Here is a 17,407-nt window from a genome sequence, read left to right on the forward strand (position 1 = left end):
ATAGCTGCTTCAAAATCTGAAAACAAGCTTCTGTATGATTCAAGCATTCAAAGCACTTTTTATGAAGAATATAACATCGTTATTCATTTCCAGTCTTATGTTATTGTGCAAAATGCTATTTGTGGATGCCGTAAATACAGTTTTAACGAGCATACGCTGCCATTTTGACCAGGTCTCTTTTGTAAAATAGATACTGTATCTCACTGTATCTTTTGGTTAAATAAAAATAAATAAAAAATCTGATAACATTATGTACTTGTATTGGCTGTATTTACAGGATTTCAGCGAATCCTGAAAAGCCCTAAAATATCATATATTGTAACCTCACGACAAGGAGTTATATTAACTTTTTGCCATTGCTACATAGCCAACATTAGTGTTAACAGCTGTTTACTTACCAGTCTAGAAGAAACGTTGTGAGTTTAGCATCAAACTTCGTTCCTCTCCTCGCCAAGAGCTGTCTCCTGCTGTGGAAAACAACAAAAAAGATAATGTCAGTGTTGTTTTGCTTTTGCTTCTGCTAGTTAAGTTAGCATGCTAACTGGCTAAACTAAAAGATGCTAAAATGCTCTGTGGAGCTAAGGGAACTGAGAGTCAGAATACTTCTCTGTGGGTTTGTCACAACAAGCGACCAGTTTCACATTAAGCGAAGTCATTTTAGCCACAGTTAATATAAAAACCTTGATTATAGCAGCTTTAATTATTTGTTAATGAGACACCTTGAAACTACAACACTCATTCCTCCACTGTGAGGCAGGTGTTGGAGAAAACAGCAGACAGCCCTGCTGTGGTCTTTCTATTATCTAAACACACATCTGCTCTGATTGATATGCTTGAAGTGGGCCAATTTCACCTCCCTGTGTGATGTGATAGCCATTTATTTGTTCAGCTTTAATTGTTGAAGCTCCTGTCAGCGAGGCACAGGAGCACAGCTGCAGAAAGGTGACACGTTGGCACGGGATCAGGACAATTCGATACCGTCCTGCGCCTGCTTTCGAATTAGCATGAGAACAAATCGAAAAATTCCTCTGCCAATATGTGTGACTGTCAGATGTTGTGCGATAAAGGCGTTATGCACCTCTCAGCCATTACAGCAATTTAAGTGTAATGTATATTTTGAACATGAATTTTATCTTTGACATTGTCAGCGTGGACGTGGAGCTGCAACACAATCCCTCTCTCACTGTCTCACACACACACACATTCTGAATCATATATATACGGTGAAGGCTTGTCCACATGTCTTATATTCATGCAGAGATTGACAGATACAATTGCATGCACATGCAATCGTGTTCCTTCAGCTTAATTTGAAGGCACTCAAGGGTCAAGGATTTCTTTCAATCAAAAACTAAGAGTTCTGACAAGGGGAACGTCTTTATCCTCCGTCATGAAAACAATCTGCAAATTATTTGAATTAAAAGTGAAGGAACGGCATGAACATCTGGGAGCTGACTGCCAGCAAGTTTTCCTTTTGTGCACAACTACTTCTTCTCTCTCTACACGGATGAGAAAATAATAAGTGGAGAGCTGAATTTGTGTCAGCGAGGCTCAGGAAAATAAGATATCATGTCTTGCTGTCGGTTCGATGTCAGGCTCTCGGAGTCGTACCCGAATGCCTCATCCCATTGGGGCTGCATCGGAGGCCGCCAGAGCGAGGGGGTTCAGCCAGAGTTGACATCTTCTGCCACTAACCAGCTCTCACTTCCCTCTTCATCAACTGTGTCTCTTTATTTACCTCTAATTTTTCTCTCTCTCCCCCACCCTCCTCTCTATTTGCCTTCTCTGACTTCTCATCAAGTTGTGTAACACAGCGCTCTCAGCGCTGAGCGACGTCTCCTTTAGTCTATGTTCCTCAGCAGAGCCAAGCCAAACCCATGGGACAGCCTCGCCCAGTCCCAGCCTCCCTTAGATCCTCAGCTAGACACTTTGTTTGTGTCTTCATCAAATCGCTGTCAATGAACTGATCTGTGATCAGGAACATGTGGTTCAGTCCACATTTCGGTGGTCAAGAGTAATCAACGGAGGTGGCAGGACAAACTTTGCGATGAGTTTTCATTCCACAAAGAGATGTAGCCAACCACATGTGAAACATCCTCTCACATACACAATAAAAATGAACTGTGTGTGCTGTGGTTGAGTTCAGCTGCTGGCACTTTCTGCTTTGGGAAAAATGGTTGAAATACAATCATTAAGGAATGGTCCTCTGACCAGCTGTATGCTGATCACACTGATGTAGTGGTGGTCTGTGTTTAAAGCGTTGAGCAACCTATTTGTTTTTGCTTCCTAATTGAGTAGCATATTGAATTAAATGAGGGTTCTGCTGATTTTACATGTCAGAGTCAGTTTATGAGTCATTAAGATACTATTCAGCCTGTGAAACCGTACTAAAAATATCTTCTGTGGCTCTGGAGGAGATTTTTAATGCCTGAGAAAATTACTAATGCAACATCACTTGAGTATTCTTACTGTGGAGCTTGGACACTATAAATTCTGAACAGAAAGTCTCAATTACAAACCAGGGGTACAGAGTTTGATAGACAAGGGTCAAATGAAAAAATCAAGCTGCATTATGGGAAGTGTAGGAACCAATTTGGAAGTTTGATGCATTTTAGAGACTGAAGGTTAGGATACGTTAATGTGAACTGTAAGGACAGGTAATCAGTGAATTAGCACATAACACAATTGTCCTTTTCTACAACAAAGTGAAAAACACAGTGAAGCTTATTAATAATATATCCCACTATAAACTTCACATGTATTTTTGCATATATACTATACTATATGTAAGATTTTGCTGTCACTATATAGCCAGCGTTAAAATTAAGAGCTGTTTACGCAAGAGTCTAGAGAAAAGGTTCAGCATCAAACTTCATTCCTTTACTCACTGTTAACTCCTGTTTTCAGTTTTCAGTTTTTATCTTCTACTGAAGTTAGCAGGCTTGTAACACCACTTTGCAATAGTGAGTCACTGTAGCATCCAGTCTGCCCTCAGTGCACTATGAGGGCAACAATGGCTGAAGCTCTTAGTAAGTAAACAGTTGTTAATGCTTGCAATAGCAAAAACTTTCATATAGCACTGTTAACTGGCAGTAAAAATGCTAATCTTGCAAATCATAGCAACTTGGTCTTCAACCATCTTTTGGGAGACTGTACCAAAAAACAACCCAATGCTATTGGCAAAAGTAACTGATGCTGGCAAAGGAGGAGGTCAGGTGATGATATAAAAGAGCCACAAAGTCCACATTGAGGAGGGTGAACAGTTGGATGGGCCATTGACTTTAATATTAGAGACAACCGTTTGTTTCCCATTTCAAGCTGAAAATCTACCATGTTTCATAACCACAATCACTCTCTAACTTTACCACATGTTTATTATTGTAACTAAGACAACAAAAGTCCTCTAATCCTAACAAAGTACTTATTTTAACACAAACCATGATCTTTCCCCAAACCTTACCAAAGTTATTCTTGTCACATAATCAAACCTTAAACATAGCACTGCCACAACATAACATTATTTATCCAGAAGTGATTTTTAACAGTTTCTTTGTGGCATATCTTCTGCTGCCATAAGGGCACTCATTCAGGAAATGGATCCATGGGTCTTATCAGGGGATAGGGACATACAACCTTTATAGTCATTTAGGCTGGAGGACTTATTTTTGGACGCAACCTAACCTTGAAGAGAGTTGGCTTTATGTTTGTGCCACTCCCTTTGACCATCAAATATTTCTAAATATGAAAAGTGACTCATACAAATTGCTCATGAAAACAAAATGCTAGATTGTTCCTACTTATTTTGGAGGAAGTTGGTCTGAAAAGCTGTCAAGTGCAAATCCTTAAAAAAAAATCAGGATATTCAAATCAAATATTCTGACTTAATTATATTTTTAGTCACAGCAGCCATGTTGTAATGCAGTCTGTATTTCCTCTGCTGTGACTCCACTACGTCCCTCCCTGATTTCTTCATTTGCTTCATTCCTCTGAAACAACCCTCCGCAGCATCCACACTGTAACCGGATGCCTGCCAAGTTTACATGCCATCACAAACCAACTAATCTCCGAACGCTCAGAACTAAATTGTTTTTCTCACTTGAGCTTTTAGCTTAACCACAGTCTGCTGACAGATGTTCATATGTCTGTCAATATGTCACCCAAGGCTCCAAGAGCAGCACGTTCTTTTAGAAAAATCTATTCTGATTAATTAGTTGACCAAGGCCAGATATAGCCTCGTGTATGATGGACTGTTGAACCGAATCCTGACCTTTTGGATGTCCCCTGCATCTCAACCTCTGCCTGCTGGATTTATCACGTCTTAAAAACTGATTGCACTCTTCATTTACAGAAAGCAAAACCACACAGGCTCGACATCCTTTTTTTTAGCCCACAAACATGAAATATGCATCACTGAGCAAACCAATACTATTTAAATGAAAAAGAAGAGAGTAAAGTCATTTTCATTTCCTGTCTCGTGCCATGTACTGCTCAGATAGATCTGCCATGTTACGTGTCAGATCAGATAACCAGAAAGCCTGCTCTGACATCTGCATTTGGGATAAGTCGATGCGCTGCTTCTCATGCATTGGTACAAAACAGCATGCACAAGTCGGGATTTCTGTTGTGGGTTAGCTTGAGATGCACTGTTTATTGTGCTCAGATGCATGCACTCATAAAAGGGGAGGAATTTGTTGCACCACTTGCAGCAATGAGGGAATTATTGCTTTTTGTCAAGCTGGGAAAAATGATTTAAGGTCATTTTCCATCCAAATAAAAAGACTTAGTAGTAGATATGATATTAATAAATTTGCTTCGGCTGAAAAGACGAGCACAATTCAATCCAGGTTTCGTTAATTGAAACTCTCTCCCCCAGCTCCCTGATTAATTTATACTCTGAACGTGATCTAAATTGACCCATCCAGCCGCAAGGTATACAAGTAGCCTTCCAACTGCAGCAGACTGATATGTCATTAGAGTCCCGCTGTGATTGTGGCCCCAATATTTCATGCGCTGGTATGAGTGACTATCAGGTGACTCCCGCTGCAGAGCAGGGAGAATATGAAATTATCTCTAATCAGCGGTAAACAAGCATGCTGCCCAGCCCCCCTCCAGCTTTCAGCAGACGCCTTGAAGAATTTAGCAGCATAAATTGATCTGACTTTGACGGTGATACTCCTGACCGCTACAACTACCCCTCCACTCCATTCAGCTCTCTCATCTCTCCCTCTCTCTGTCTGTCTCCACGTGTTTCACTTGCTGCCTCACTGTCATTCTCTTCATACTTAATGATACTAGGTCACGATACCAACTGACAGCACCTCAGTCGCCCCTGCGAGGAGTTTATTCAAGGATCAAATGTCACTCATATTCCTAACACTTTTCTTGAAATGAAGACCACATTTCTCATAAACTAAGTCCTTCCTCACAGATGATATTGACAAGTATAAGGATACAATCAGATACTGACAAATATCCACTTTAATAGCGAACCTTTGCAGAATACTGGAAGTGGAAGGAATGTAAAACCAGTTCCCGTTTTGTGCTGTAAAACTCACTAGATTTTTCTTCACCAAATACAATGTAATGACGAAACAAGAAGGTTAATATTCTCCAACATCTTGGTTATGACAAGTAAATTCAGGTATATGGTTAAGGTTAGGCAACTAAAATATATGTGGACAGATACATATAACTCTGCATTCTTTTCATCATATTTATAAAGCTGTGTGTAAGAGTAGTTCTGTTTAATAAGAAGACTGGGTGCACATGCACAAACTTGACTTCCAGTCCCACAGTTTGTCATAGATAGATGCAGACATGCTTTCACAGTGTTTTCTGTGATATTCCAATACAAGGTCTGAAAATCTGAAATTGATTGATCAAGAGGCAGTTGAACATTGCTTTTAGGTCTGTGACACACACTTGAGTCTCCTGCATGAAAATTGAACTTGGTAAACTGCTACCTCGACTTCCACACACTACTTCCTGAACTGGCGCAGAACATTAGCATTGGACATAAATCATGAGCCATATCATCCAATATGGGTGTAATTTGTGAGGATACCAGGCAAGGTTAAATGTATGATGATCCCGTAAGAGGCTTTTCAGTGATAGATACCTGTTTATGGCAACTGCACTGATGTTTAAAAAAATGAATCTGCTAATTATTCATTGATGTTAAAGTGATACACAGCTCCTGTGCTACTTCAATAACCAAACACATACACAGTAAACATCTGTAAAACTGTCCACAAAGAATTGAGCTTTTTAGACAAATAAGTTCTAATGAGAGTTTGATAATTGACAACTGTAGATGAGACAAGAAGAATGAAGCCTTTAGTGCCTTTGGAGCCGTTTTGCCCTTCACACACAGCTCATCTCTTCTCCTGTACCCCTGTAACTTAGGAGGCGACTCTGTCATTTCCACAGCTCATGTTATATCTGAGTCTGACTGTGCGGCTCGCAATGCATCAGATCTGGCTTCTATAAAGACATAGGATAAGATTACAGCTAAATCAGTCTTGTGGCTTTTCTCTGGGAAAACGTATGAAGTCCTAAAACTCCCCCAGTTATGAGTGGGCCCAGCAGGGCTGCAGTGGAAGGTTCCCGAAAGGAGTAGGGAGTGAAACATAATACAAGCGTCACTGATCCTCCAAATAATAAGGCACTGACAGCGTGGAATGATAGCATGATAACTCATAGAGGCTTCTTAAATCCTGCACAGGTACATGACCCTCGCTTTGTAAAGAAGTCATTTTCCATGATATATACCTCACTAATTCATCTGGCACATGCTTTGTTTTGCTGCTCTCTCCAACTCCTTTCCGTCTGATGAAAAGTGGAATTATTTGCACTGTCGCACACATGGTTTTGGATCTATAGCCATCCTGTCTGGCTCTCTTTCATTCAATACAAGTCATGGATAAAAAGGATTGAAGCCCCCGTACGCTTCATGAAATGAAGAAGCAGCAGTGCCACTGTTGGTTTACATGAAATCAATTTTGGGAGTAGCAGGGTTCCAATTGGCTGTTCGTGCAATCAATCACTAAGCGACAGACGATTTTCATTAGCCTACCGTGACTCTCTCCACAGTTGCTGAGGAAAATAAAAAAGAACCCATGTTTGCAAAGAACATAAAACACGAGTGAAGTGAGGTGCAGATGTCTGTATATATTTAGTCTATCAGCCAAGGTCCTACTATGATTTCACATCAAAGCAGAGAACAGGGAGCCAAAAGTAACAGTTTCACTTCTCCTTGATCAGCATGTGATAGCTGTTTATTGGCTTTGGAAGTCAAGAGAGGGTCAGGATCAATCCACCGTCACAGAGTGCGAGTCCAACGGGAGATGAGGTGTGATTTTATTAAATCAACATGGATGTGAGTTCTGCGACGGGCCAGTCAACGCCTATCAACTGATCCAGTGAAACCTTTTTATTTCAGACACTGACTGACTGCAGACATGGCTGCTCATGTCCCCATAGAAGAGTTTAACTATGGTTTTGTGGATTTCTGGATGGGTGGATCTACAGATTTTTCTACAGTTAACCACAGTATTTCTGGGTAACAGACTGCATCATTGGGCATCTTACTGTACTGGCTCAAATATAAGTCGATATTTTCCTCCTTGAAAAAGTGTGGTAATATTATATTTGAGGACTGGACATTTACCTGTTTATAGCAGCAAATTTTCTTACTCAACAGAGAGCATTGCATTATGGGTTGTTTGCTGCCCTAAAAATATGGCTGTGGTGGAGCTTCAGCTCCTGTATATTTTCAGGTGAGTATTTAACACTTTCTTGTTCGATATTGGCATTGCGCTGTATGTGAAAAGAGCTTTACTACCAGGTTTTAGGACTTGTTCCTGCACCACTGTGAATGTGAAGTCAGCTTGTGAATAAATGGAGTTAAAAATAAGAACATTAACTGTTTATGCAGATTTAATTCACCTCTATTTTTTATCACTTCATTGGCATGTAATTCACAAAAGATAATTTCTTGCTCATGTTAACACTGGTTGATGTTTTTAACATTGAAATGGGCCATATCTCATTTCATGTGTGGCTGCACAACAGCTCTATCAGTTTATCTGTTTGTCTTTTGGGGCTGTTTGGGTTTGGTGTATGTTTTAGGTATTTTTTGTATACATTTGCATGTATTCATAGAAGATCATTAAATCTAATCCATATCATTGCCATAGAAACTGATCAGAACTCTAAAAAACAATCAGTCTTTGACATGATTATGATGATGATTCTAGATGATCTCTTGTTGGAACATTCTAGATCTCTAAACCCCCAGAGAAGTTTAGTTTCTCTCACTCAGAGTCTACACTCAGTATCGACAAGTCTTCAACAGCCACTGTTTGAATACGCCAAGAACTGAACTACACTTTTACTACACCACCCAAGAATACGCAACAATCTTCTTTTCCATCAGCCAGCATGGAGAGACGATATAACTTGAGACCAAGGGTAAGATTTTCTCTTTCAACTGCAGGTGGATGCGGGGGTGGTGGTGGGCTGTGTATATGTTAGATGACTGTGGAGAATGAGGCTACATTTACTTAATTAAAGTAACTGAGTTCTTGTCAAACACCTGTTGTATGTTAATGTCTGTCAGACATCTGGGAGAGCTCAGACCAGCAGCACCATCCAGTTGTCCAGCTACAGCCATAATGCACCTCCAGCAGGAACGTCTCCCAGCTCAGACATCCACTGCCTGAGGCAAGCCCTCTTCTCAGCAGAGGAGCACAACATGGAGCTGGCCGCTGAAATCACTGCTCTGAAGCAGCAGCTTGTCAGCCACACAGACCAGACACAGCAAAGAGAGCTCCATGCAACAAAATCAGAGCTGAAGAAGGCTCTAGATGCTGCGAAGCAGACCCAGGATCTTCTCAAGAGGAAGGAGAAGTTGATCCTGGAGAGCCACAGAGAGCTCTCATCGCTCCGAGAGACCCTTAAAGGGCAGACCAAGGACCTTCACTTCAGTTCCACTCAGCTCTGCCTCAAGGACAAACAACTGAATGAAGCCTTGACAAGGTGCAGCAGTCTGGAGGAGAAGCTGAGAGAGGAGCTTATCAAGAGAGAGAAGAAGGAGATAGAACTGTCTTCCCTCGGAGAGAGCCTCACCGCCCAGAAGGAGGAGACCAACCTCTGGGTGAACAGATACAAGGAGGTGAAGGCAGCACTAGAGGAGGAGACCAAGCACAGCGCAGACCTTCAGTATCAGAGGGAGCTGACACAGAAAGAGATCAGCTCCGTCAGAAGTGAGATCCAAGCTCGCACTGAGGAGAACCAGGTCCTATCAGCAACGCTGGACCTCAGAGAGAACGAGCTGATCCAAAACATCAGCAGGTACAACGCCCTGGAAGAGAAGCACAACATCGAGCTTCTCCTGAGACAGAGCCTGGAGAGGGAACTGTCTTCCCTCCAGGAGAGCCTCACCGCCCAGAAGGAGGAGACCAACCTCTGGGTGAACAAATACAAGGAGGTGAAGGCAGCACTAGAGGAGGTGAAGACAGCACTAGAGGAGGAGACCAAGCACAGCGCAGACCTTCAGTATCAGAGGGAGCTGACACAGAAAGAGATCAGCTCCGTCAGAAGTGAGATCCAAGCTCGCACTGAGGAGAACCAGGTCCTATCAGCAACGCTGGACCTCAGAGAGAACGAGCTGATCCAAAACATCAGCAGGTACAACGCCCTGGAAGAGAAGCACAACATCGAGCTTCTCCTGAGACAGAGCCTGGAGAGGGAACTGTCTTCCCTCCAGGAGAGCCTCACCGCCCAGAAGGAGGAGACCAACCTCTGGGTGAACAAATACAAGGAGGTGAAGGCAGCACTAGAGGAGGTGAAGACAGCACTAGAGGAGGAGACCAAGCACAGCGCAGACCTTCAGTATCAGAGGGAGCTGACACAGAAAGAGATCAGCTCCGTCAGAAGTGAGATCCAAGCTCGCACTGAGGAGAACCAGGTCCTATCAGCAACGCTGGACCTCAGAGAGAACGAGCTGATCCAAAACATCAGCAGGTACAACGCCCTGGAAGAGAAGCACAACATCGAGCTTCTCCTGAGACAGAGCCTGGAGAGGGAACTGTCTTCCCTCCAGGAGAGCCTCACCGCCCAGAAGGAGGAGACCAACCTCTGGGTGAACAAATACAAGGAGGTGAAGGCAGCATTAGAGGAGGAGACCCAGAGCAGTGCTGAGTGGGAGCAGTGTCACAGGGAGCTGACGACGGAGTTAAAAACTCGCACTGAGGAGATTCAGGTCCTGTCATCCAACCTGACCCTCAGAGAGGAAGACCTGAAGGAGAACATCAGGAGGTGCCATGCTCTGGAGGAGGACTGCAAGAAGCAGCTTATGGAGAGGCAGCAGAACTGGGAGAGCAGGCAACAGGAGGAGCAGAAGCTGTGGGCTGAGAAGGAAGAAGCCCTCATGAAGCAAGTCAGCAAGGCAGAGGAGGAGGTCAAGTCCCTGATAATACAAAACATCGGGCTACAGGTACGCTGCCTCACCTTCAAATGTTTCTGTGGCTGCTTGTTTCAGAATGAGTCTTTCAAAGTTAAACATACGTCTGTTTCTTTTAGGAACTTGCACTGAAGAAGAACAAGAAGAAGAAGACGAGAGGCTCCTGGAGGAGGAGGAGCAAGAAGAACAGCAGTGTAGAGGAGGAGGAGGCTCCAAGCTCTTCAGCCGAGGATGGAGATGCTAACAAGAAGAAGAATGAAAAGAAGGAGAGAAAGCGAAGCTTCTGGAGAAGGAGGCCAAAACGCAGCAGCGAAGAAGATGAGCCTCAGGCTGAGGATGGACAAGAAGAGGAGGTGAAGGAGAGAAGAGGATTCTGGAGGTGGACCAGCAGAAAGAGGAGGAGTAACGGAGAGAGAGCTGCTCCTGATAAACAGCAGTGATCCTCCACCCTCCCCTCCCCGTCTCCCTCCCTCTCTCTTTCTCCCCCCTCTCTCCCTCTCTCTCTCCTCCTCCCCTCCCTCCACACCTCTCCTTCTCTTTCACCCTCCCACCCCTTCTCTCCCTCTACCCCCTCCCCTTTCCCCCCCTCTCTTCCCCTCTCTCCCCCTCTCTCAGCCCGACCGGTCGAGGCAGACGGCCATCCGCCATGAGTCAGGTTCTGTCCAAGGTTTCTTCCTGTTAAAGGGGAGTTTTTCCTTGCCACTGTTGCCACTGGCTTGCTCATGGGGGAACTGTTGGGTTTCTCCAAACAACACTGAGCGTGGTCTAGACCTGCTCTGTTCCAGTACCACTTGATTAATAATTTGGCTTTAAATAAATGAATAAAATTTCCTCTTACTTCATCTTCAGTTGAGCTGGTTTCATTGCAGATTCATCACAACATCACCAACATGGAGATTCAGCCTCTTCTGGCTGTGGGTCATATGCAGTTCACTCTGCACACCACTCACTCACCACACCACAAGACTCTAAAGATGGTGTATTATGTAACCTCTGTTACCACATGTCACAGCAGATACAAAAGGAATATTTAAAGTCAGTGTAAAGCAGTAATACTAATGCATTTTGAGTTGATCACACCACAGAAAAATGTGTCATTAACCTTCCAGCTAAGTTTCAACAGTTAAAAGAATAAACAAATATATAAAATTAGGTTTCAGAAGCATGAAAAAACAAGGAGCTCTCTCTGCTCTGTGATGCTGGGGGCGTGTCCACTGAAGGCGCTGAAACCACGCCCACTCTGACGCTGCAGCACAGTGACAGTTAGCATCCTGTTAGCACACTGTTAGCACCACAACCTGAAAAATAGATACCAGCAGCGTTGGAGTTGTTCAGGTGTTCATGTTTGAGCCACCAGAGCCAGAGTCAAACTAGTCTGAGGACTATGTCTTACTGATTGATGCCCCAGACTAAGTTTTGAATTTCATGTTAGCATGATCATCCAGTCTCGCTTCTCACGCCCCAACTGCGACTTACAAAATCAGTATTCTCAGAGAGCCTTTGAAAACATGCATGTGCATGAATTATCAGCCATAAAAGGTTTATAATGTCAGAGATGTCAGAGTCCTTAATCGGACTCAGAGCTGCTGATGGGTTGAGCGTGTGGCCCTGTGGTCAAACCACCAAACCAGTCTCCTGCTCCAGTTCCCAAACCAGAGAGAACATGCTTTTTTCAGCATCTCATAGGAAACAACATGCTTCTAAATGCATGGTACAGCAGATGTGGCTGAAATTATTTTAAATTTTAAGTGAAGATAATACACATTTAGTAGAATTTCTGAGGATGTAGCATTCCCACTGATTAGATAAAGAACATGAGTTTTTTTTTTTTTTTCTGTCCTCTCCTTTACCCAGCTTTTAGCAGTTGCCTCACAGTAACCTGAAGGTCAGAGGATTGAGTCTGTAAGTGCTCTGGGAAAGTCTGGGTTCCTACTGTACTGCTGCTCCCACACTAACTTTACACACTATATCATATCATCCCACTCTGAGGCAAAGAAAAAAACATCAGGGATACTATTTGGCATTATATTTCCAGGACATATCAAGAGTATCTTGTCTGCCTCCTCCCCAGGACCTTCATTAGCTCAGTGCAGGATATAACTCACAGTCTTTCACCAGCCAACCTCCACTATGAACCAATGAACACTCACGCAGACTGTATGTTGGAGGACAGCTGGTAACAATCAGCACGGACTAGGACTTAATGAAGCTTTGACATAAGAGCTCATACTCTGCCGTCCTCAGACACACACTCCTACCTGGGCCAGACAGTGAAGCAACATTATCTATTCTGGATTTATGACGAACAAAACATAATTTGTTACTGTCTGATGAAAACGCTGTATGTTCAAGAGGTCAGATTTTAAAGCCACCATGTTTAGTAATTATTAGTGTTGATAAATCATCGTCAAATTACCTGTAACATCTGGCTATAGCGACAAATAAATGAGATCATGGCAGAGATGATGTATGATGGAGACTTTGTCAGGGCTAGTTATGTGTCAGCATTAAGACTACATTTCCCATAAATCCCCTTGTTATTTCCTGTGGGATGGGATGTTGCAACTTGTCCACGGTAGGAATGTCTTTTTTACTGTCAGAGACACTAGAAGCATCTTTTTGTAAAGCGATCCAGCAGATTTCCTAAAAAAAAAACAATAATAATAATAAAAACCTCCAGCCATGCAGCACACAACATAAGATGCAACAATAAGCTGCCAATCCTCTCTGAGGAGGTTTCATTGGCCAGGGATTCACTTTTGATGCACATTATAAAGAATCCCTTGGTAAAAATAGAGTATGAAGAGCTTGTTGTTTCTCTTTTGGTTCCCAAGGAGACAGAAGTGTTTCCTGTAGTTTTTTTGTCTATATACAGTGGGATCTCACTGCAGCCAAGATCCAGTCTGATCTGCCAAGGCCTAAAAAAGCACATGTAACCATGGCGATTTATTTGCTGTAGTTAAACTAACATCTGAAAATGTGATTTATAGACGTCACAGTGCTAGACTTACTGTACAGTAGTAGTTTTAAGGCCTCAAGCAAATATTTTGAATATGTTTACGTAACCTTTGTTCAGGTTTTCCAGAGTTGTCAGATGAGGGATATTCTTTTGGAGAGACTTGTCCAAGTCTGATTAATGGCTGGTTAAGTACATTTGGCTCCAGTAACGCAGGCTGTTGTATCAGACCATGGGGATGAAAAAAGAGCTGAGGTATTCGACAAAGCTCAGTCTTCATTACAGCTCTACATACGGTCTATCCCTGTCACCGGACAAGAACATGGATATCAGAGTCCAACGATAACGTTCTGACAAATCTCTCTGTCTAGACCATCTACACATGGCACTATGGTATGGTCAAGGTTTATGGAAGATCTGGTCATGACAGAACATCAATGGTTATACTACAGTTAGGGTTAGGCAACTAAAACACTTTGTTAGATGTAGGGAAAGACCGTGGTTATGACTTTCTGCCTTGACACTGAAAATTGGTCACAAGCTTTGGGCTGTCACAGAAATAATGAGATTAGATATAAGCAGGATAGATGAGGTTTCTGCAAAGGAGGACTGGACTGCTGTGAGGAGCACATCAACTCCTACAGTACATGTGCTATCTGCTGGCAGGGAGGCTAATCCTAACTTTAAATTAGAATGATTAATGTTGAAAAATACATCAGGGCGTGCTGTCTGTTGATCACTCTCACAGGTTTACTACTAACAGCAGTGAACAGCCTTTCTGTAGGTAGTAAGGCCAGCACTTCAGAGAAAACTTACAAACAGGCCCTTTAAAGGTGTCTGGATAGATGCAGGCAACTTGAGGGAAAAAATAATACTAGCTTATAGAAACTGGATAACACCTAGGTATATTTATTCAACAGTGGACAGGTGAGACTTGGCAATGGGAGAGACAGAGAGGAATGACATGCAACAAAGGTCCCCAATTGGGATCAAAGTGTCAATCATTTTAACTTGTAATTTACTTTTATATTATCTGAATAAAGTGCATCACACAAGAGTCATATACACACTAACATACTGCAGTACATCAGTGGACGTCGTATATAGCAACATCTTTAGGTTTAGAGCTGCCTGATGTAAATGAAAGCGTAGCACTGCAGAGATATTCAGAAAAAGAAGAGGAAAAAAACTCAGCGCAGGCATTTCCCTGTGTTGTTCTCTTGTCACCTGACGTAAAGTGATGTATCTCTCCTACAAAACCCAGGTGTGATCACTCAGTGGCCTGACGGGTTCTGCTGGGCTTCAGGAAAAGCTCTCAAGTTGAGAAAGATTAATTAGTTAAACTGGGGCAGACATCAGTCTTCTAACAAGTCTCTGTGCTGTCGCCAGGGATGGGGAGGGAGGGCGAGGAGGAGGAGGAGGAGCGGGATGAAGCAGTGTTGCTGAGGCAGCGAGGATCTGAGCAGTTAGGTTTCATTTGTCTTTCTTTTTCTGTTTCTTTACGAGCCGGGTACCTGGTGGCTTTTAGACTGGACGCTGGAGGAAACAGGATTGTTTGGAGGATGAGGAAAGGAAGGAGGACGCAAGGGAAGGAGGGAGGATCCGAGGCTCATCCGTCACTCTTATCTGGACACAGAGGGCTGTCAGGTCAAGTGCACAACCTTCCTGGTGCCACAGTAATGATGGTCCCCTCCTTCCTCTGGGCCACAAGGTCAAGTCTCCCAGCCCACCCCGCTTTATCATCCCTCGGCAGAGCCCTGTAGCTCTGACAGTCTTCAGCATGGGTTTTAAAAATTATTTTGTTGCTCTGGCAAGAGTCCAATTTGCATTCTTAAGCTATCATGAGAAAACACTGTGAAATACCTTTAGCTCAGATTGGAAATGTTTGCTGAATCTGCATGTTCTTTTGTCAGTGATTCTCTGTTTCACATCCACACATTTACTCAAAGAGAAGTCCATCCTCTTCTTTTGTTCTTCTTCAGGGAGCTACACTGAGGTAATTAGAGGTTCACGCCCTTGCTTAAGGGCACCTCAGAAATAATTTCTATGAAAAGGTAACAACGCTTTTACCACAGGATGCTGGTAACAGTCACAACTGGAGGAAGTGATAAGCAGGAAACACTGTTATTGGTGGGAGCAGTCGGCTACGGAGAGGCTACAGATGTTTTACTTTGATCCTCTGCAGACTGTGATGGTGCAATCTGTGTGTGTCTGTCTGTCTGTGCATGAGTGTGTGTTTGTGTGTGGGCATGTGCATTAGGGGTGCAACACAAAGCTCCATCTGTATCTGTTTAAGTCACAAAAATATCTGTAGTCGTAACTGCACTGCTATTTAAACCGGAAGTGGGCAGAGCCTGCGCCAGAAATGATTACCTCCACCATGGAGTTCTGTTTCCACCCGGGTCTGCTTCCTGGTTTGTTTGTTTATTTGTCAGCAAGACTGGTGCATGGGCCAGGGAAGAACCCATTATATTTTGGTGAGTTTCTGGTGAAAAGAGCAGATCCAGGAATGTTTTAACCGCTTTCCTGAACATTCCGAGATTGGGTGTTTTCCATGTGCGGGTTTCTGTTTAGTATGTATATATATAAATGTATAAATGTATGATTCTGTTTCACTGTCTGCATCAAAGTGTTTTCTACTGATTTTTATGCATATTATAACAAAATAATCAAATGTAACTGAATTAATCAAATAGCAAAATGAATGATGAACTTATTTGTATTTGAACCTGACACCCAGGTCTAAACTGAGTCTAAATAATAATAATCTATGTTTTTTTTTTAAAGGCTACTGATAAAACATGGCCAATAATAATGTTTGCAGTTTTTATGTATGCATCCAAATGAATTAAGTGTCTAAGATAAAGAAACAAAAAAGCAAAAATCTTAAAGTTTTCTTGGCCACTTTTCATGCACTTATGAAACGGTCCCTAACTTCAGCTATAACTGATATGATGAGACAGAGAAGGGTTACAGATGCTGCATGACTGCTGCGTGGTTGATGTGTGTAAAGCTGCACTGTGTGACCTTAAATGTCAGGGGGACTTAAGCAAAGTTGGGACTACACTGTCTAACTACCATGTCCATAATTTTGAAATCAATGTTTTCTAAGAGTAACTTCACGTTCCTGTGCAGCTCAATGAGCAGCAGAGGAGCCGAGAGTGACATCTGTTAAGCCTTAGAGCTGGAAAGCCAAAAATAAAGTTACTGGGCCGGGCCCCCTCTGCTGCATTTGCAGAAATCAGCTGGAGGACAAATGGTGAGATTCCTACCCGGTGGGACGCCACAAAAAACCACGCGCACATACGACCGTACACATGAGGGTATGAGCGGACGCACCTCTGCTGGATGTGCAACCGCTGACAAGCACACTACACACAGATGCATGCGCACAATGGAGGCAGAGAGCCTCATTACATGGTTGGATTAAACAGAAACATTTTGTTGGAGCAAACATCAAGGCAGCGATTTTTATCTTTGGACGGGAAGAGCTGACATGACCTCAAAGGCAAAACTGATCCTCAATCAGCTCTCAAGTCTGAATCTCTTTACTCTTGGGATTTTTAATGGCAACCTTATCTTAAACTGTGGATGACATTGTTTCAGTCACTTCACTTTTTCGCCAGATTTACATCGTTTTGAATTGTCAGCGGGGGAATTGCTAACTCTGGAGCGAGCAGCATCTTTCTGCTCTGACAAAGATGGATTTGCTCCATTCTCCCTCCCTGTCGTACTCCGCACAAAGCCCCGGCTTCATGACTAATCGGCTGCTAAATCATCTGAATTTTGGTGACATCTGATGTACTGCCTGCTCATCAGGAGCTCGTACCTGAACAGCAGCAGAATAACAAAGCGGTTAGTTAAGTCACAGAACAGTTCCCCTGCTGCTGAAACTGCGCTGAATCTTTGTCTGGATAAGAGCATCAGATAAATCCCTAAAAATACAGCCAGAACAAAAAACGACTCTGACATGGATGAGGACTCAA

At 43.0% G+C, this 17,407-nt stretch overlaps 1 protein-coding gene and 1 long non-coding RNA gene across 3 annotated transcripts in view; one reads left to right on the top strand and one right to left on the bottom strand.

Moving 5' to 3' along the window:
* The window catches only part of LOC127139142 (uncharacterized), a 130,526-nt gene that overhangs the window by 31,636 nt on the left and 81,483 nt on the right, over positions 1-17,407 (bottom strand). Inside the window, exon 3 of the long non-coding RNA XR_007809121.1 lies at positions 399-467. This is a non-coding gene — a long non-coding RNA (uncharacterized LOC127139142). The remainder of the gene's footprint in view (positions 1-398; positions 468-17,407) is intronic.
* On the top strand, positions 8,299-11,298 carry LOC108891864 (golgin subfamily A member 6-like protein 1). Of its 2 annotated transcripts, XM_051066080.1 has the most exons (4): positions 8,299-8,472; positions 8,621-9,511; positions 9,869-10,498; positions 10,585-11,298. In XM_051066080.1, the coding sequence occupies exons 1-4, from the start codon at positions 8,443-8,445 to the stop codon at positions 10,903-10,905; spliced, it is 1,872 nt and encodes a 623-aa protein (XP_050922037.1). In that variant the 5' UTR covers positions 8,299-8,442; the 3' UTR covers positions 10,906-11,298. The 2 variants fall into 2 exon arrangements, with proteins under 2 accessions (XP_050922037.1, XP_050922036.1); XM_051066079.1 differs by having other exon boundaries at positions 8,621-10,498.

The sequence above is a fragment of the Lates calcarifer genome, linkage group LG7_2 (genome assembly GCF_001640805.2).
Source record: "Lates calcarifer isolate ASB-BC8 linkage group LG7_2, TLL_Latcal_v3, whole genome shotgun sequence".
Classification (NCBI taxonomy): Eukaryota; Metazoa; Chordata; class Actinopteri; family Centropomidae; genus Lates; species Lates calcarifer.